Source organism: Hemiscyllium ocellatum, chromosome 24, assembly GCF_020745735.1.
Source record: "Hemiscyllium ocellatum isolate sHemOce1 chromosome 24, sHemOce1.pat.X.cur, whole genome shotgun sequence".
In the NCBI taxonomy this organism is placed as follows: domain Eukaryota; kingdom Metazoa; phylum Chordata; class Chondrichthyes; order Orectolobiformes; family Hemiscylliidae; genus Hemiscyllium; species Hemiscyllium ocellatum.
The window spans coordinates 48755010-48775579 of record NC_083424.1 but is presented as its reverse complement, the minus strand read 5'-3'; the positions used below and the strand labels follow the sequence as shown (position 1 = coordinate 48775579).

At 38.8% G+C, this 20570-nt stretch overlaps 1 protein-coding gene across 1 annotated transcript; it reads left to right on the top strand.

Annotated features, from left to right (window-relative positions):
* Positions 1-6235: 6235 nt before the first annotated feature.
* gp1bb (glycoprotein Ib platelet subunit beta) lies at positions 6236-20195 on the top strand. The gene is made up of 2 exons (XM_060844067.1): positions 6236-6361; positions 17599-20195. The coding sequence occupies exon 2, from the start codon at positions 17611-17613 to the stop codon at positions 18208-18210; it is 600 nt and encodes a 199-aa protein (XP_060700050.1). The 5' UTR covers positions 6236-6361; positions 17599-17610; the 3' UTR covers positions 18211-20195.
* The last annotated feature ends 375 nt before the right edge of the window (positions 20196-20570 follow it).

Sequence of the window (20570 nt, the reverse complement as noted above, 5' to 3'; positions counted from 1 at the left end):
ACTGAGGTTGACAGTCATGCTCAACCATTCCTGGACACATGATAAATGGGAAGAATTAATGAAGCTTGTGAAAATCCCAATTTGCCTTTGACTGACAGCTACACATGGTAAAAGCAAACTATGCCAGATTTATTTTGTAACAGGAAAATAAAGCCCTAACCTTTTATTGCAGCACATTTAACTTTTAACAATACTGGTAAAAGGACAAGATTTCTAATTTATGTAGCTTGGACTTTAGGTCTTTTAAAATTATCACACACACACACACACACACACCACAAAAATTATGAGTGGATGGAAAAACATAGTAAGAGGACAGTATCAACAATCCGAAACCACAAAATTAGGTGTGTTGGTTTCCCGTTCTTCAATTCCTTGATAATTACTCAATGTTATCTGCACAGCGATGGTCAGTTTTTAGTTCACTGCTTGCATAGTTTGACCTGGAGACTTTTTGGTTCTCATTGAGGTTTGAGAATCATTTCCCTCAGTTCTCTCAAATGTAACCTTACTGCTTTTTAGACAGAAAATCAGAGATATCAATTTTAGAATCCAACAAATGCAGGGATCTCTTTGCTCTTTCCTGTTTGATTCACTCCACCCAAAGAGTTTGCAGCACCGTTAATCAGAGGATCAATAAATTAATCAGCTATGCTGACTTCTCTTGAGCCCACAACAAATTTTGCCAAAAGCAGTACGCTTCATATGCACCAGTTAATCTCATTTGATTTTACAAAATTGCACACAACGCATTGTACATTAATTCCTTTTTAAAATAGTGTCCCGTTTTCTCATTGTCAGTCCATAGTCAACACTGGAAATTTACAAATATCACTCCACTATTGAAGAAGGAATAAAAGCAGAAAAAAAGCAACCAAAGGTAAGTTAGCTTGATATCTGTCATGGTGATAAAATTGATTACTAAGGAGGATACAGTTAGATGCCTTGAAAAACTCAAGAATGGTCAGCATGGTTTTGTGAAAGGGAAATCAAGTTTAACAAGCCTGCTGGTGTTCTTTGAAAGTGGGTAAAAAGGAACCAGAATATCTACTGTATTTCAATTTGCAGAAGACATTTGACAGGTTCCACAGAAAGGGTTATTGCACACACTAGGCATGGATGATAAGCTAGCTGGCAATATGCGGAGTATGCAAAAGTCAATCTTGTTCTGATTGACACAATGCAAGCAGTGGGACCTGTGCTGGAGCCTTAGTGTCTTTGCAATTTATATCAATGCCTAAGATGATGGAAGTAAAGCTAAATTTGCAGATGACACAAAGATATATAGGAAAATGTTTTGTGCAGAGGACTTAAGGAGGGTGCACCAATGGATTTTGGTGACAGGATAAGTGGGCAGATGGAATATAATGTAGGTGTATATGAAATTGTTCACTTGGATATCAAGACTAAAAAAGTTGAGTTTCAATTTAAACTGAGAACAACAACAAAATTCTGAGGTGCAGAGGGATCTAAATCATGATCTTTGGTGGGTCACAAAAATGTTAGTTTGCAGGTCCAGCAAGTAATTAAGGAGTCTAATGGAATGCTAATTGTTATTATGAAAGGAATTTAATATAAGGTAAGGATGTTATGCCTCAATTATATAGGGCTTTGATGGGGCCACATTTCAAACACTATCTGTGTATTTCTCTCATTATTTAAGGAAGGATATACATGCATTGGAAGTGATTCAGGGAAGGTTTACCAGATTGATACCTCGAATAAGCAAATTGACTTCTGAAGGAAGGTTGGGCAGACTGGGGTTGTATTCACTGGAGTTGAGAAGAGAGCGGACTGACCTGATTATTTGCATAAGATTCTGGATGGTCTTGCCAAGGTGGACATGGGAACGGTGTTTTCTCTTGTGGATTACTGAGAAATAGGGAGCACGGTTTAGAAATTATGGGTTACCCATTTCAGACAATATTGTGTGACTTTGGAAATCTGTCTCAGACATCAGTGGATGCAGAGTCATTGAATACTTTTAAGGTGGAAATAAATATTAGTCAAAGGAATCAAGTATTGCCAGGCTATTTGGGAATATGGAATTCAAAACACAAACAGATCTGTCAGGAACTTTTTAAATGGCACAGCAGACTCGAGTGGCCTACATCTGCTTCTAATCTAGATATTTTTATGCAAATTTCGATGCCTTTTTGTAATTGCCAACTTCTAAAAATTTGAATTCATTGGTATGTCTATTTCCTTATAAGGTGAGAAAGATTTGTGTTTGCCCTCATCTCTTATCTTGAGAACAATGCTAATTTCAGCCCGGGAGAATAGAACAATTATAACAATTCCACACCTTCTAAACTCTGGTTTCTTGTCATTGCTTTTCATTACTTCTGTAGCACATCACAATACTAATGATGCCACCAGGAATACTCCTACAATTCTATTTTCCTATGAAACTATTGTACCATAATATATATTAGCTGTATCTGCTGAGATACAGTTTAGAGCTTGGCAAAAGAAGGCCAGGAAGCTGATAAAGAAACAGAAAATGAAGTATGAAATTAAATTAGTAAAGATATAAAAATGGGCTGTTAAAGTATGCCTACTTATGTAAATTGAAAAAGATTAACAACGACAAATGTGTGTCCATATAGTTAAAGATGAGAATTTACTATGGGAATAAAGAAATGGCAGAGAAGCTACACAAAAACATTGTGCATGTCTTCACAGAGGAAGATTCAGTACAACCTAGGGCGGCACGGTGGCACAGTGGTTAGCACTGCTGCCTCACAGCGCCTGTAGACCTGGGTTCAATTCCCGACTCAGGCGACTGACTGTGTGGAGTTTGCACGTTCTCCCCGTGTCTGCGTGGGTTTCCTCCGGGTGCTCCGGTTTCCTCCCACAGTCCAAAGATGTGCGGGTCAGGTGAATTGGCCAAGCTAAATTGCCCGTAGTGATAGGTAAGGGGTAAATGTAGGGGTATGGGTGGGTTGCGCTTCGGCGGGTCGGTGTGGACTTGTTGGGCCGAAGGGCCTGTTTCCACACTGTAAGTCTAAGTCTAAGTCTAAGTCTAAACCTTCCAGACTACTAGGAAAACAAGGGATTAGCAAGTATGAGGACTGGAAAGAAATTTGTATTAGTAAGAAAGTAACACTAGAGAAATTAATAGGATTGAAATATGGTATCTTCCCAAGGACATGATGGTGTACATCCAAGAGTGTGGGAAAAGGTCTCTATCACGATAATGGATGATTTTCATCTTCCAAAATGTTATAGATTCTGGAATTTTTTCCTGCAGATTGAAAAATATCAAATGTAACCACTTTATCTAAGAAAGAAGGAAACAGAAAAATGGCAAACTACATAACTTTTGTCTATCATCATCCGTAGAGAAATCTATTCTACAACTGATAATTGATCACTTAGAAATAATCATAAAACTAGGTGAATTCAACATGGATTTATAAAAGGGGAGACATATTCAACAAAGCTTTTTGAGCTTTTATTTGAGGACATATTTAACAGAACAGATAAAGGAGGGCACCAATGAATGTGCTTTACTTGGATTTTGGAAAGGCTTTTGACAACATCCTACTCAAGTAGTTTGAAAACAAAATTATACTGCAAGGAATTATAGGCAATACACTAGCATGGACTGAGAATTAATTAATGGACAGAAGCAGAGAATAGGAAAATCTAACATTGGCAGGCTGTGATGAGTGCTGCACCACAAAAATCTCTGCTTGGGCCACAACTGTCCCCAACTTGTATGAATGATTTGGGTGTGGGGATAAATTTTCCAAATTTGCTGATGACTCAAGCCATGTGGGAAAGCGAGTTATGATGAGGTTACAAAGATATTTCAATGGGATTTGGACAGGTTAACAGAAAGATCAGAAACATGGCAGATTGAATATAAATGTGAGATTATCCACTATGCTAGAAAGAACAGAGGCACCGAATAGTTCTAAAATGGTGGAGGACTGAGATATGTAAACATCCAAAGGAGTCTAGGTGTCTTCGCTCATAAGTCACTGAAAGCTAACTGGCTGGTATAGCAAAGAATTAGGAAGGCCACTTTTGAAAGGTTCTTTATTGCAAGAGAACTGGAAAAAGAATAAAGGTAAATTTCCGTAATTGTACAGAAACTTGTTGAGATCTCTTCTAGAAAACAGAAAGGTACTTACCATAGAAAGAGTGCAACAAAGTTCACCATACAGATAATGCCATCTACCCTTATATTTCATGTACTTAGTCAAAGCCAGCTTTCTTCAATATAACATTTATGGCATTTCCAACAACCTCAATTTACGCAATTTATTGTTATAAGAAGGTTTCTTCTAATGTCACAGTCTGCACATGTGAGTTATTACAAACAGTTATGTAAATATATTCCTGGACAGATGTGAATTCTCACAATTTGATTGGTGCTTCAAATTGGGTCAAAATCCAGAATGCTCTGCCACTAGTCCATTAGGCAGTGGATGGCTGGTAGTGTCCTCAAGAACCTATGGGCAAAGAAGTGGGCTTATCCTATCGCTGCTTCCCTGAGAAGATTATCAAAGTCATTTGGCAGAGTGCTTTATTGCAGGAACTTGATATAGTCGATATTAAGTGGTTACTTTCTCAAGCTGGGGCATCCAGAACACAGCGGCAGAGTTTAATGTTAATTGTGCAATCATTTAGAGTGGAGACAAGAAGAAATTTCTTCGGTCATAAGCTTGTGAACCTTTAGATTTCTCTACCCCAGGGGGTTGTTCATGATCCATTGTTGAGTATATTTAAGGTGGGATAGACCAATTTAAGCCATTCAGGGAATCAAAGGATATGGGCAGGAGAATTGAGGTGAGTCAGAGGAGTAACTATGATTACATATAATTGTGGAGCAGACTTGAATGAAATGTATTTTATTATGTTTTATTAAGCACAATTTTCTAATGTCATCTTCCTGTGTCTTTCATCCATTACTTACTTGATTAAATACTGCTCTTATTCTCAAATGATTCTTGGAGCGAAGAAGGATGAGAGGTGACTTGATAGAGGTGTACAGGATGATGAGCAGCATGCACGGAGTGGATAGCCAGAGACTTTTTCCCAGGGCAGAAATGGCTATCATGAGGGGGCATAATTTTAAGGTGATTGGAGGAAGTTTTAGGGGAGGTGTCAGAGGTAGGTTTTTTACGCAGAGAGTGGTGTGTGCATGGAATGATTGCTAGCAGTGGTAGGAGAGGCAGAGACATTAAGGACATTTAGTGACTCTCGGATAGGAACATGGAGGATATACAGTGAAGAGTATGTAGGTTAGTTTGATCTTAGAGTAGGATAACATTCGGCACAACATCAAGGGCCAAAGAGCCGGTACTGTGTTGTACTATTCTATGTTCTATGTAGAAGTGCAGTCCAAATATGTGCAAGGTGGGTGGAGGGACCATGTTAAATTGCTCATAGTGTTCAGGATGTATAGGTTAGTTGCACTAGCCCTAGGAACTTGTTTCAACACTACTGGGCTTCTTAAAAATAATTCTTCCACAGGATGTGGATATTGTTGGCTACTTATTGCCCTTGATGGGATGATGATGAATTGTCTTCTTTAATGTCTGCAGTTCATGTATTGTGTCGGTATACTCACAGTTCTACTTGGACTGGGTGTGCGTGTGTGTGCGTGTGTGTGAAGTTCTTAATCGAGTTTCTGTACTAGTTTGATATAATTGAATAACTGGCTCGGCCATATCAGAAGGTAACTATGCAACTATGAGACTGAAATATTGTTAAGAGTCATAGGCATCTTTTCCTGAAAGACATAGTGAACCATTCAAGGGAGCAGAAGATATGATTTTTTCAGGAGACGTCTAGACTATTCCAAAGTTTGAGTTGGATACACTGTACGAAAATGTGCATTGTTTGACAATAATTGTAACAGAAAGGAAGTCTACGTATCTTCAGTGAAAGTAGTGTTTATCTCCAAGAGACTTTATTTTATTTTGATGAATGTTATTCCATTTGTATTAGTGAAATCGAAATTCGCCCGGCCTCAGAGATCATGTGGTGAGAGCATTTAATTTACACTCTGCCGAAGGAAGGGCATTTTAACTGCAGAATTACAGCAAAGGCAACTGCTGCCTGGGTTTTGTTTGCAAAGTTTTGAATTCCATTTAGCAGGTTTCGTTATCATACTGAGATGATGTGCAATTCCAAGAGGGTGTCAGAGATAACACCAAAAAAAAACTGCCAACTCATCTGCTACAGCAGCCGGATATATTTAAATATCTCGGAAAGCTGATGAGCCTGTTTTGAGCCCATCTTTTGTGTAGGCGCTTCACATCCATAGTTGAAACCCATCAAGCAGCAGCGCCAACGTTGAAACGTTTAAAGGAGGGATAAGTAAAGATTTTGATGCTCAATTTAGGTAAGAAGACGGGGTGATACAAGGAAATAAAATGTTCCATAATCAAAAGGGGGGAAAACCGCAAATACTCGGCAGTTCAGACATATACGGAGAAAGGAGGATTTTTCAGGTTAATGACCTCGTCCGAAATGATAATGCTATCTTTCTTTCCATTATGTGCTTAAATTGAGGTTGTTGGAAATGCCATAAATGTTATATGGGAGAAAGCAGGCTTTGACTAAGTACATGACCTATTGATAATTTCAACGCCTTCTGTTTTCAATTGCGCATTTTCAGAATTTTGTTTGCGTTAAAGAGGGTCATAGGTTTGCAATGAGAGGAGAAAATGGGAGAGAGTGTGAGACACTTGAACTGTACGAAGGCATACGTATTTCGGAGATTTCAGCAATGATGGCATCAAAGCTCAAATAAACAGATGTGTTCATGGTATTACAAGGCTGTAATGGAGTAGGATGCTAGAGGATCCTAGTGGGAGAATGCAACCAGTAGGTCGCAGTTTATTTTAGCCTGCTGGGAACTGGCTCCAAGGGAGAAGGGCTCCAAGGATGGTGGTGGAGGGTTGCTTTTCAGACTGGAGGCCTATGGCCAGTGATGAGCCACAAGCATCACTGCTGGGTCCACTGCTTTTTGCCATTTATATTAAAGATTTGGATGTGAACGTAGGAGGTATAGTTTATAAGTTTGCAGATGCACCAAAATTGTTGGTGTAGTTGACAGCCAAGTAGAGTATCTTAGAGTACAATGAGATCTTCATCAGATGGGGTGGCAGAGTGGGAGATGAAGTTTAATTTAGGTAAATGTGAGGTGCTGCATTTGGAAAGGCAAATCAGGGCAGGGCTTATACCCTTAATGGTTAGTTCCTGAAGAGAGTTGCTGAGCAAAGAGCTCTTGGAGTGCAGATTCATAGTTCCTTGAAAGTAGAGTTTCAGGTAGACAGGTTAGTGAAGAAAATGTTTGGTAAACTTGCCTTTATTGGTCAGTGCATTGTGTACAGGAGTTGGGAGGTCAAGTTACAGCTAGGCCACTTTTGGTACACTGCATTCAGTTCTGGTCTCCCTGCTGGATGTTTTGAAACTTGAAAGGGTTCAGAAAAGATTACAAAGATGTTGCCAAGTTTGGAGGCTTTGGGTTAGAGGGTGAGGCTGAATTGGCTGGGGTTATTTTCCCTGAAATGTTTGAGGCTGAGGGTCATCTTATAGAAATTTATAAAATCATCAAGAGCATCAATAGGGTGAATAGATAGGGTCTTTTCCCTCAGGTAGCGGAGTCCAAAATGAGAGGGCATTGGTTTAAGGTGAGAGGGAAAAAAATTTAAAAGGGACTGAAGAGCAAGCTTCTTCATGCAGAGGGTAGTGTGTGTATGGAATGAGCTGCCAGTGAAAGTGGTGGAGGCTAGTACAGTTACAACATTTAAAAGGTATCAGGATGGTAATATGAACAAAAAGGATGCAAAGGTATATGAGCCAAATGGTGGCAAATGGGACTGGATTAACGTAGGATACCTGGTCAGCATGAATGAGTTAGACTGGAGGATCTGTTTCCATGCTGTCTGTGACTCTATCATTCTATGCTCGGTAATGTTTGCTGTATAATTTGGGATGTTTTCCAATTGTTCTGTTTGGACAATTTCTTTGAGTAGACTGATATCTCCATAATTCAAACTCTCGCCCAAACATTTAGATCTCCCAAAATTAACAATTGCCCCCCATTTACAGCAATAGTTTAGCAAAAAAAATCACTAACCACTGCCTAAAATTAATAATGAGTTTATTCTTAATTAAGCATTTTCTGAAAATAGAGATGTAGAAAGTGCAGTAAAAGCCTATAAGATATGAAAATCAATTTTAAATATTTCAAAATATCTTGCTAGGTAACAAGATTTTAAAACAAATGTTTTCTCACACCCTACTTTGTGTGATTTATTTGAACAGTCTATTATACTTGGGGAAAGAATTCCAGGTGATTCTCCTAGAGTAGATTCAGCTAAAACTGTCCAGAACTGCACTCAACTAGTCAAAATAGTCTTTGAGGTGTCTGTCAATGTTTCACTGAATTGTGACAGGAGATTGAGAGAAAATGTGCAAAAAAAACCCATTAACTCTGGATTTCCCATGAAACTGAAAGTAATGCATTACCCTGTAACTTACACCAGAGGAATTCATTGATGTTATGGTCATCCTATTGGAGTCAACTCTCAGCACTTGTGTGCTGAAGCTGGGTGTTGAACTGTTACTGTCACCCTATATTTCACTATCCAAAAATCAGAACTTAAAGTGGTCTCATTAAAGATCTATAAACCTACAAATGTTAACATTCATTGAATTCTATTTGTAATATCTTGCATCAACAAGGACAAGTGGATCTTTGATACTAACTCCCAATCAGCATTTCAATGTGTTATATTTCAGGTAAGGACAGCAGCTTTAATTCTGAATGGGGTGCATTGAAAATGGTCATAAATAAGGACATGCATTTTTAAATTGGTCATTGGATACATAAAGATGGTGGGTGCTTTTACTTGGGTGTAGAATAAAAGCAAATTTTATTTCCAGTGATAGGGGAACGTCACTTTAGGGGAACTTCACTTTACAAACTCACTTTGCTCTGCCTGACTGAAAACAAAGGATGCAAAACCCTTGGATGTATCTAATAATTATTCCAGGGTCATTCAGAATTTCCAAAATAAAATGTTAGGACTGTTTTGTTTCAATAACAAACATTTGTATTTAAAAGCTGTCTTAAAGTCACGCAGACAGCTAATTTGACTAAAGGCAATTAGTCAATATCAATATCGAGTTAAATAAGCAGATGACTGTGTTAAGTCTCAAGCAAATTCTGTAAGTCAAGAGAGGGAGGAGTTGAAGTGGAGATTCCAGAACTGAAAATTTATACCTAAGACGCACCAGAGTGTAGTAATGTTTCAGTCATTCATGAGTTGGTAGCTGTTTTCCTTTGAGAAAGGAGGTCGAGTTCAAGCTCTACTCCAAAGACTTGAGGGTACACTGAAGGAAGGCAGTATTACTAGATGTTCTGACTTTTGGATAAGACTCTTAACCAAACAATAACAATCTGCCATTTCAGTTTGAAGGAAGATATCCAATTTGCACCATTACAAAGACAAGTGGATTTCTCCTTTGTATCCAAGGCCAAATTTAGCCTTGAAGTAGCACTAAATAAAAATTGACTGGTCATAATCTGTTGCAGTGTGTGGGACTTTGTTAGAAATAAGTTAGGAGCTGTTTCCTACTTTGCAACAGTGACTTTGTTTTTATTCATTCATGGGATGATGAAATCACTGGCTAGGCCAACATTTATTGTCCATCCCAGAGGGCAGTTAAGAGTCAACCACATTGCTCTGTGTCTGGAGTCACATGCAGGGCAGACCAGGCAAGGATGGCAGTTTCCTTCCCTAAAGGACATTAGTGAACCTTGTGAGGTTTTACTTTGCTTTTACTTTCTCCAATTAAATAATATTCAATTCCTCTATTCTACAATATAAAGTGCATAACCTCGCATTTGTCCATATTATATTCTATCTGCCAATGTTTTCCTACTCACTTAACCTGACTATATATCTTTGAGACTCTTTGTGCCATTCTCATCACTTGCATTTCCATATATTTTTGTGTCATCTGCAATCTTGGCTAAGTATATTCCCTGTCCTCATCCAAGTCATGAATGTATATTGTAAATGACTATGGCTCCAACACTAATCGCTGGGTCCTTCCACTAGTTGCAGATTGCCATACTGTAAATGCACCCATTATCCCAATGCCACGTCCAACTCAATGGACTCTTAATGAGTTAAATAGCCTAATGTGTGGTGCAGTATCAAATGGTTCCTGAAAATTCAATTCCATTCCATCTACTGCTTTTGCTTTATCTGTCCTGCTTGTTTACTCCTCAAAGAATTCCAATACATTTATCAACCATCACTTCCCTTCCATAAAGCCATGCTGACTTTGCACAATCATATCATGTATTTTTAAATGCTCTGCAGTTCTATCCTTTATAATACTTTCTAACATTTTCCCAAGAACAAACTTCAAGCTGATTGGTCTATCATTCCCATTATTTTGTCTCCATTTTTAAATGCTCCTCATGGTAGTCTGGTTAGCAAGGTTAGATCACATGGATTATAGAGAGAACTAGCTATTTGGATGCAGAACTGGCTCAAAGATTGGGGGTGGTGGTGAAGGGTTGCTATTTGGACTGGGGGCCTGTGCCCAGCTGTGTGCCACAATGATAAGTGCTGGGTCCACTGCTTTTTGACATTTATATGAAAGATTTGGATGTGAACATAGGAGGTGTGGTTAGTAAGTTTGATACCAAAATTGAGGTGTAGTGGAGAGTGAGGAAGGTTACCTTAGAGTACAATCTTGATCTTGATCAATTGGCTGAGAAATGGTGGATGGAATTTAATTTAGATAAATGTGAGGTGCTGCATTTTGGAAAGGCAAATCAGGGCAAGACTTATACCTTCAATTGTAAGCTTCTGGGGAGTGTTGCTGGACAAAGAGACCTTGGAATGCAGGTCCATAGTTCTTTGAAAGTAGAGCTGCAAGTAGGTAAGATAGTGAAGAAAGCATTTGATATGCTTGCCTTTATTGGTCAGTGCATTGAGTTTAGGAGTTTGGAGGTCATGTTGCAGCTGTACAGGGCATTGGTTAGGCCACTTTTGGAATACTTCATGCAATTCTGGCCTCCCTGGTATAGGAAGGATGTTGTGAAACTTGAAAAGGGTTAGAAAAAATTTACAAGGATATTGCCAGGATAGGAGGATTTGAATTATAGGGAGGGACAGAATAGACCGGGGCTATTTTCACTGGAGCATCAGAGGCTGAGGGGTGACCTTATAGAGGTCTATACAAACATGAAGGACATAGATAGACTGGATAGCCAAGGTCTTTTCCCCAGGGTGGAGGAGTCCAAACCTAAAGGGTTTCAGGTGAGAGGGGAAAGTTTTAAAAGGGATCTAAGGGCAACTTTTTCATAAAGAGGATTGTGCAGGTATGGATTGAGCTGCCAGAGGAAGTGGTGGAAGTTGGTACAATTGTAACGTTTAAAAGGCATCTGGATGGGTATGTGAATAAGAAGTGTTTAGACAGATTTGGGCCAAATGTGACTAGATTTATTTAGGATATCTCAGCATGGACAAATTGGACCAAAGGGTTTGCTGTATATATCTTGATAACTGTTTGTTTATGTTACATTGGCGGTTTTCCAGTCCTCTAGTTGTTTCCCAGAATCTAACAATTCCTGGAAGATTACCAGTAGAGTATCCACTATCTCTGTTGTTACTTCCTGTAATATTCTAGGCTGTATCACATCAGGTCCAGGGATGTATTGTATTCATCTTCAGCCAAAATTGTTTCTCTATCACTTTTTCTCTAGTGGTAATTGCTCTCCTCTTCTGCTGCTTGAACAGTTAGTAATTTTGAAAATGCTATTAATGATTTCAACTTTAAAGAGTGGTTCAACGGATTCATTCAACTCCTCTGCCATTTTTTGATTCCCCATTATTATTTCCCCACCCTCATTCTCTAAGGGGCTTATGTTCATTTTCATCTTTCTCTTTTTATATATTTAAAGATGTTCTTGTGGCCCATCTAGACATTCCTAGAACATTTACCCTCAACGATTATTTTCTTTAGTTTGTTTTGGTCATTTTTGTCAGTTTGTAAATCTTTCCCAATCATCTTACATACCATTACTCTTTGCTACGTTGTATGTTTTTTTTAACCAGTCCCATTCTAGAATCCTTCTTCCTGTCGAGGATACAGCTTTGCTGTGAGTCATGAACTATTTTCTAAAACATCTGCTGTTGTTCCTCATCCATCTTTGTTGCTGAACTCCTTTCCTACCCTCTCCAGCCAGTTCTGCTCCCATTCCTTTGTGATTACCCTTATTTTAGTTTAATACAACAACTTCTAATTCAAGTTCCTCAGTAATAAACTGAATGCTCAATTCTACCATGTTATAGGGACTTTTTTTTCCTGAGGGGATCTTTCACTCTGTCTTTATTTATAAAACCTGCTTTGTTACATATCATCAGATCCAAAATAGCCAAACCCCTGGCTAGAGCTACAACACATTCTTCTCAGAAACCATCCTAATTGCACTCTATTAACTCTTCCTCATGGATTCGTCTACCAATCTGATTATCCCAATCTACTTATAAAGTTATTCATGAATAATATACTGCCTTTGCTACATGTCCTCATTACTCCTAATGTATTCAATATCTCACCATCTCTTAGGAGGCTTATAGATTACTCCTTCCACAGTCTTCTTTCCCTTTTTATTCTTTCCTCCATTATTATGGATTCTGCATCTTCCAAGTCAAGATCATTTGTTGCTATTGTATTTATTACATTCCTTACCAATACTGCTACCTCGCTATTCTTTCCTTCCTGCTTGTCCTTTCAGAAGCTCACATTATTTAGTTCCTATCTGCTTCTCACTATGTCTCTGCAACAGCTATAAGATCAGACCAGTTAACTTGTGTTTGTACTGTTAAATCATCTGTTATATTCTGAATATTATGCATACTGAAGCAAAAAGCCATAATTTTTGATTTTTTACCACGTTTTTCCACGTTCAACCTTATTATTTGCTGTTTTTCTGTTTATATTCTCTGTCCCTTCCTGTCCCTGTCTGAATATCGTTGTCAATGCTACCACATCCTTTAGTTTTGTCCATAGCGTCTCCTCTCACCCACCCGTCACTTAATTTATAATTGTCCATCATACTCTAAACCCTTTACACCTGCCTCGAGTTACTCTGAAATATTATCGGTCAAATAAATCAACGAATTTTAAACAACCAAACAGTAGAAATAGAAATACTAATAACTACAGAGTTCAACGACTTTTTGAAGGCAATGAGTTCATGTTATGACTTGTTGGTCTAATATCACGTGCACTCTGTGCAGGTCTGAACGAGATAGCGGGGTGGGACTGTGGATTTCATCGAACGTGTTTGTTGTGACTTAGCCCCTTTATCAGCTGGAGCAGAGATCACTCTCTTCGGCAGGAATGGTGTTATCGAAGTTTTTAAAAAATGAAGACGTTTAGTGTGAATAGATGGGGTTGAAAACAATGCATCCAAATAATGGAATGTAAAATTGATTTCTCTTTAATTTAGAAGAAAGAAAGAATTTTTGTGGGAAGCAATATGTATCTCGTTTGGTAAACGTAGATAGGAATTTGACACACATGAATAACTACCGATGCCAAAACACAATCGCGTGTGGAGTCGATCTAATGTTTTAGGGCAGGATTGCAAAAAAAACCAAAATTTTTCTCAGCCAGTAGGTCAGAATGATTGGGAAGTACACATCCATATCGAATAAATTGTTCGATGTGCAGGTTTATTCCTGATTTATTCTGTTTATGGTGTTTCGTGTGAAATTACATGTGAGTAAAATGATGAGTATATTGGAAGGGGCTCATCAATAATTGACTGATGCGAGTACCTGAGATTTCTTGTTATCTCTTACACAGGGGCCCAGTGGGATTGCCACCCACAGACCCAACATGGACCCATTTTATCTTAAGAAACGTCTATCTTAAGAAGGCGGCATGTAGGATTTCTGTCAGTTGATTCCAGCACATTTAATGCAAGAAAAATGCCCCCAAAGTAATTTTACTTTTACGATTTTAAGGAGACATTGAGAAGACTAGACAAATACAAGGTACATGTGCTTAGCGATGGCATATGATAAATCAAACGAGAAAGAATTGCTAGGGAGCAAGGCAAGATGGGAAACAGGATCAGTTGTAGGCTTTTTAGTCCTCCAAACCTACTCCGCCAGGCAATATGATCATCACCCTTCATCTAACTCAGTCCTCTGTTTCCAATTCCTCCCCATATCATTTGAACCCTCTAGTCCTAAGAACTACATATAAAACCCCTTCTTGAAAACTTCCAATGTTTTGGCCTCAACAGCTTTCTGTGGCAGAGAATTCCATGAGATCATCACTCTGGGTAAAGGCATTTCTGCTTGTCTCAGTCCAAAGTGGCCTACTCAGGTTCTTTAGATTGTGTCCCCGGTTCAGGACCCCCCCATCATCATGAACATCCTTCCTTCCTCTACCCTGTCACGTTCTGATAATATGTTATGGGTTTCTATGAGCTGCCCCCTTATTCATTGACGAATATGTGTACATCATAGAACTAGTCCTGATTGAAATAGCTACAAACATAAAATCCTGCTTCCTAAAGCAAATCTTCTTTATGCAAAAAGGAAAATGTAATTGGCTGATTCAATTTTACTCCCATTGTAACATTTTCATTGCTCTCTTTTTTCATAGATCATCAAAGAGCACGTGGTTGAAAAGCATAAAAAAAATCCCAGTAATAACTTCAATCTATCGATACTCATGTACCATACCCCTCTCCTCGAGGCAATAGATAATAACATGAGAGTAGGCGAATAGTAGCATTCATTAAAAAAAAGGATAGATGCTGGAAAAGGAAATGAATGGGAGGTTTATGGGAAAAGAGCTAAAGAGTGGAACAAATTGAGCAAGTCTGTTATCGGCATGATGGTTGAAATAGGTTCATTATACTTGTGTTTTCAAAACAAATTAGGCATAATGTATACGCGATTATTTCTCATGTATGTATTTAACACTTCTTAATTGGACACATTATTTGAGTTTATGATGACTGTCAAAAGTCACATGACACTGGATTCTAGTCCAACAGGTTTATTTGAAATCACAAGCTTTCAGACCTCGCCCCTTCTTCAGGTAGCTAGTGAGAAAGGATGCACTGGACACAGAATTTATAAGTAAAAATCAACGGGTCATACAACAATTGCAAATGTGTTGAATAAGTCTAGATGGTTGTTAAGTATTTAATCAGCTAGAATGAAATGAAGGTCTTAATTGTTTAATATGTTCAAAAAACACAAACTGTAGAGTCAGTCATTGTGGCATTTCATAAATTCCTACTTTGGAAATAAAAACAGTCTGACTCCAGGTAATGTCACAGAGAGACTTTAAACAAGGTGTCACACCTGAAATGCATTATCTGACCTGTGATATCACCTCTTTTATACTGATAAAGCCTTAAGTTATATTGGGGCAGTGACTTGAAAGAAATTCTGGGATTTACATATTAATCAATCAAAACCTGCAACTCCATTCTAACTGATTGAAGACTTAACAGCCATCTAGGTTTTGCATCAGTTGTATGACTCTTTGATATTTTACTTATAAATTCTGTGTCTGTGTATACTTTCTCACTAGCTACATGAAGAAGGAGCAAGGCTCCAAAAGATTGTGGTTTCAAATAAACTTGTTGGATTATAACCCAGTGTTGTGTGATTTTTGACTTTGATCACTCCAATCTGATACCGGCACCTCCACATCATGGTTTCTGAAGAAAGTGCAACTCAGACACATTTGCCCATTTAGTTACTCAGCAAATGCATTTGCGTCAGACAATCCACTGGCTCCTTCATACTCCTTCACTGGTTTCAGACACTGGTTTAGATGAAAATGGGAATCCAAGGACATTTGGCTCCGTGTGGCTCAATATAAATCCATGTTTCCACAATGAAACTCACATACAATCATCGCCCAAGTAGGGTTTAACTATCGTACCATATGTTTCATTTATCTTGTTTCCCAGCCCCATGTGTGACTCTAGCAAATCTAGAATGGACTACAACATGAAGTCATGTTGATTTGTGGATTTGTGGCATTGTTTAAGACTGTTGGTCAAATCTTATTCCTTGTAGTTAGTTTCTTTTCTTAAAGCCACTTTGATGTAAATTCCAAAATTGCTGGAGAAACTCGACAGGTCTGGCATCATCTGTGGACAAAGAGCAGAGTTAATGATTCGAGGCCAATGGTCTTTCTTTAGAACTTACAGTTGCTGGGAAAAAGGTGGTATTTAAGATGAATGCAGGGGTGGGATGGGGAAAGGAGTGGGTGGATATGTGGAGATGGAGTTCAGGGAGGCATCCTCTCAGCATTTAACCTGTCAAGTCCCTTAAAATCCTATATGTTTCAATGAGATAATCTCTCATTCCTCCAAACTCCAGTGGGTAGAGTCCCAATCTGTTTAACCTTTGCTCATAAGACAATCCCTTCATACCAGGGATCATTACAGTGAATATTCTCTGAATTGCCTCCAATTAAACGTTATCTTCTCTTACATTAGCAGACCAAAACAGCCCATGATACTCCAGAAGTGGTCTCACCAGCATCTTGTTGTTATGAAATTGATGGTGTGTACTGTAACTTTAAGAGAGAGTGAATGCTGTTCTGCACTGAGAACCTAGAAGCATCTATGTCATATGACTAGATAACAGTCTCAGAGTGTGCTGGAAAATGGAAAATATGTAACATTTGACTGTATATTGGATACCTGAGTTGGTTGCTGTTTTGACAGCAATTTGGATCTAACCAATCAGTTTAAATTATATTCTATGATACTAAAACCCAGTTTGAATTTATTGTTTTGCCAACATAAAATCAATGAGAAAACCCAATGTTGGGGATATTAAAAAGGTGGCATTTTGAAAATCAGAGAGAGTAACTGCTATCAAGAGAGAGACCCAAAAGATTGAAACACTCTCGATCAAAGGTACCTTTTTCATATGAAATATCTTCACAGTAAAAAGAAAGAACACAACCTCAAGGGATTTTCAGCCGAAAGAAGACAGACACGGAAGACAACAGCCGCTGCGTGGTTTGAAATTAAATTGATGTAAACTTAATGTGTTCTGTTGTAACAGTATGTTGTTATAAAGTTGGAGACAGGTAATAAGCAGTTAAGAGAGGGGGGGGGTGGCTTAGAATTGTGAATAGTTGTTCTTTAAATTTCACTTTTAGGGTTAAAGAATAAATTTTCATTAAACAATGGAATTTGGGAGTTCTCTGTCACTCATATTTTAACAGATTACGGGGCGAAGTGAACTTTTCTGGGTATTTAGTTTAAGTAACAGAGGAGTTCCCCGACGTGTCGTGAAACTTGTACTGTGCTATAAGAATTCACTACTAATGTGTTGCAACTCCCTCGAAATAAGGGTCAGCATTCCATTATCCTTTCTGATTCCAATTTTCAAGTTGTGTCTAATAATTAGACCTAAGACGTCTGAATTTGTAATTTAGATAGAAGGGTTTTCTTTAACAAGTGTATTGGGCTATGTTAAAGCATTGCATTTGCTTTGTGTGTGCATTTCTTTTCTCAATCTGTCACATTTCACCTTTTTTTTCCAGGCTAACCCGTGAATGTTGTCTGCAGGGATGTCAATGGGGAGACCACAAGAGGTTTTCCTTGTGTTTCTCTCCTTGGTTCCACTGGTTTTCCAATGTCCGCCGATGTGCCGCTGTACCGGAACCTCTACGGATTGCAGCAGTCTGAATGTGAATGTAGACACCATTCCCAAACGCTTTGACGCTGACGTCACCGAGATCAAACTGAATGACAACAAACTAACTTCCATCCCCAGCGGCGTTTTCGACACTCTGAGGCAGCTGAGGTCAGTCTCATTGGACCGGAACCCATGGAGATGTGATTGCGACATTTTATATCTGCGATCCTGGCTCCTCAAGCAGGAAAACCGAACTATGTACAAGGAATTAAAGTGCTCCTCCCCGGCGGAGCTCCAGGGAAGGCTCATCTTGTATCTAACGGAGGATGAAATAATATCGAGCTGCCAGGAGTGGTACTGCAACATGGTTCTGATCTGCCAGATCTTGCTCTTCGCCTTAATCATCATTCAGGCCATTCTGCTGATTGGTGTCATCGTCTTCCTCAGGAGATTTGAAAGTTTTGCCAAGGAGGCGACCCGGGCACGAAAAGACGATCATTTTCGGAATGCGATGTAAAATAAATGTTTACTGGGCCCAACATTTTCAGAGTCCGGGGAACAGGTTTATTTATTGCGCTTCCTGTACCCCACTTGACATTGTTCCCGTGTGACAATTATTTCAGTTTTCACCATTTTAGGCCTGTTACTGTAATTTCTCAGCCAATTTAATAGAGGAGACATGTCAAGCTTACTTTGCTTAAAATCTATGCAAATATAAAGAGTCCTGGATTAACTAGCGAGTCTTACACGTTACGCCTCGTTTGAGATTGATTAATGGCGACGCTATGAGAATTTAAGATTTAGCTGTTAATGAAAATAAAGCTATTTTTCACGACGGCTTGGGAAGTTAAATACAAGCCGCGCCAACGTTTAGTCTCAATCCATCCAGATACTGGCAAGTGAGCGGGTGATACACCAAAAAGAGAACTAAGAATCTCACAGCACTGCAGCAGTTGAAGAACTTTTTTCCAAAAAAAAAAGGAATTTTATTTCTAACGACGGTGGGGGGTTCTATTGATATTCCGGAATGCATTGAAAGGATTTGCACAGGGATAGAACAGTTAGCATTCTGAAATATATATTGTAAGCTTGGATTTTTTTTTGTCATTGCTATAAATTTAACTCGGCAAAAGCTTTACTATTGTAATCAATCGATTGTGCTTTTTCTAACATAAGGTCTGCTGAAAAATGCTAAATATCGGTCATTTTGTAGCAGCTATATCATTGATAGAATGAAAATTTATGATAGCAAATATTATACCGTGAGAAATTATAGACAGTAGCTACCTGTATTGTGCATTTTTAAAAATGCGTTCGTGGGATTTGGACTTCATTGGTTAGGGCAATACTTATTGTCCATCTCTAATCGTCCAGAGGCCAGATAAGGACATTAGTGAACCATATGGGTCTTAGGACAATGGATTAAAATCACAAAAATAGAAATTGCTAGAAAACCTCAGCGGGTATAGCAGCATTTGTGGAGCGAAAGCAGAATGAAAGTTTCAGGTCCAGTGACCCTTCTTGAGAATGGTCGCTATTGGGCTCGCTTTTGTGTTGAATTCAAATTTCACTGTCTGCCAGAATGAGATTCGACCCCACGTCAGCAAAAACATTAATCTGGCATTCTGGATTACTAGTCGCAGTGGCGTTACAGCACCTGTCTTGCATGCTTTTCCAATCAAAGTATCACCCCACTGTCAATTGCTCAGGGCAGCACAGAGTGAAGACAGCACTCTCACTGTTTTATTCCTTCTCTTCACGTTATTGTCTCTCTCTTTTTTTCTCAGCTGAGAAGATTGTAATTTTCTAGTTATATGAGTTTTTTGTTTTGGCGTGTGGGCGTGAGACACAGTGAAAACGCCAGATGTGTAAATAACTTTACCAATGCTGCACCACCATGAAAAACACCCATGAGGCCAGGGAACCAGTAATAGGCCGAGACCCGTCAGGCAATGCCGACGTGAACTCTCTTCACTTTCTATTCGATTAGGTTGTTTGCCCGCGATTATTCAATTCAATCAGCTCCACAGCGACAAAGACTTCGATTCAAAACAGTAAGAAATGCAGCTAAACGAAATAAAATCGAATGCAGATGTTATGAGGCAGAATTAACACAACGGCCTACTGGAATTACCGTGGTGACGGTACATTTGAAGTTGATCAATGTAAATGTTGGCGTTCAAAACAATGTTGTCAAACAGTTTCGCAGTTCATGCAGATAGTCTGCAGCATATAAACTTGTCAATGAAGCCCTTGGCTTTGTTAAGATTTTAAATTACTGCCAATAACGCAAGAACATGAATATTAAACGCACCATTTGGCAGTCGAACTATCCCTACCATTCACCAGACACTGGCCTGAATTTTGCCGTCCCAATAGAGAGTAGATGCCCATTTATTTTGGGTGTGCGAGGGCAGTGTAACTACTACCGCTTCTATCGTTCGAGATACCGTAATGTATCAAGTCTTTCTTGCGCTGAATAAAGATTATTTACTGCACCAATACGGTTATCCTGGTAGTTATCGATGGATACTAGCGTTTAAGAAATATTTCACAACGGAACCTCATTAGTGCCAATTGTACAAACGCACACTTTTTCAGAAATATGTAAACTAAGACTGGATTTCCACAGTACTCTGGGGCAGAGAATTCCCAAGATCCACTACCCTCATTGTCTCAGTCCTAAATAGTTCCCCTTTCATTCTGAGATTGTTTCCCCTGATTCGATACACTATGTCAGGGACAGCATCCTTTCTGAATCATCTCAGCCTACTTCTTTAAGAGTTTTTCATCGGTATATAAGAATACCTCTCATTGTTCTGAATTCCAGAACATACAGACTCAGTCTCTCCCCAGTCCACTATTCTAGAATCACCT

What these genes read in the sequence shown, in the direction of transcription:
- gp1bb (XM_060844067.1), top strand. Translation starts at nt 17,611, where the DNA reads ATGTTGTCTGCAGGGATGTCAATGGGGAGACCACAAGAGGTTTTCCTT.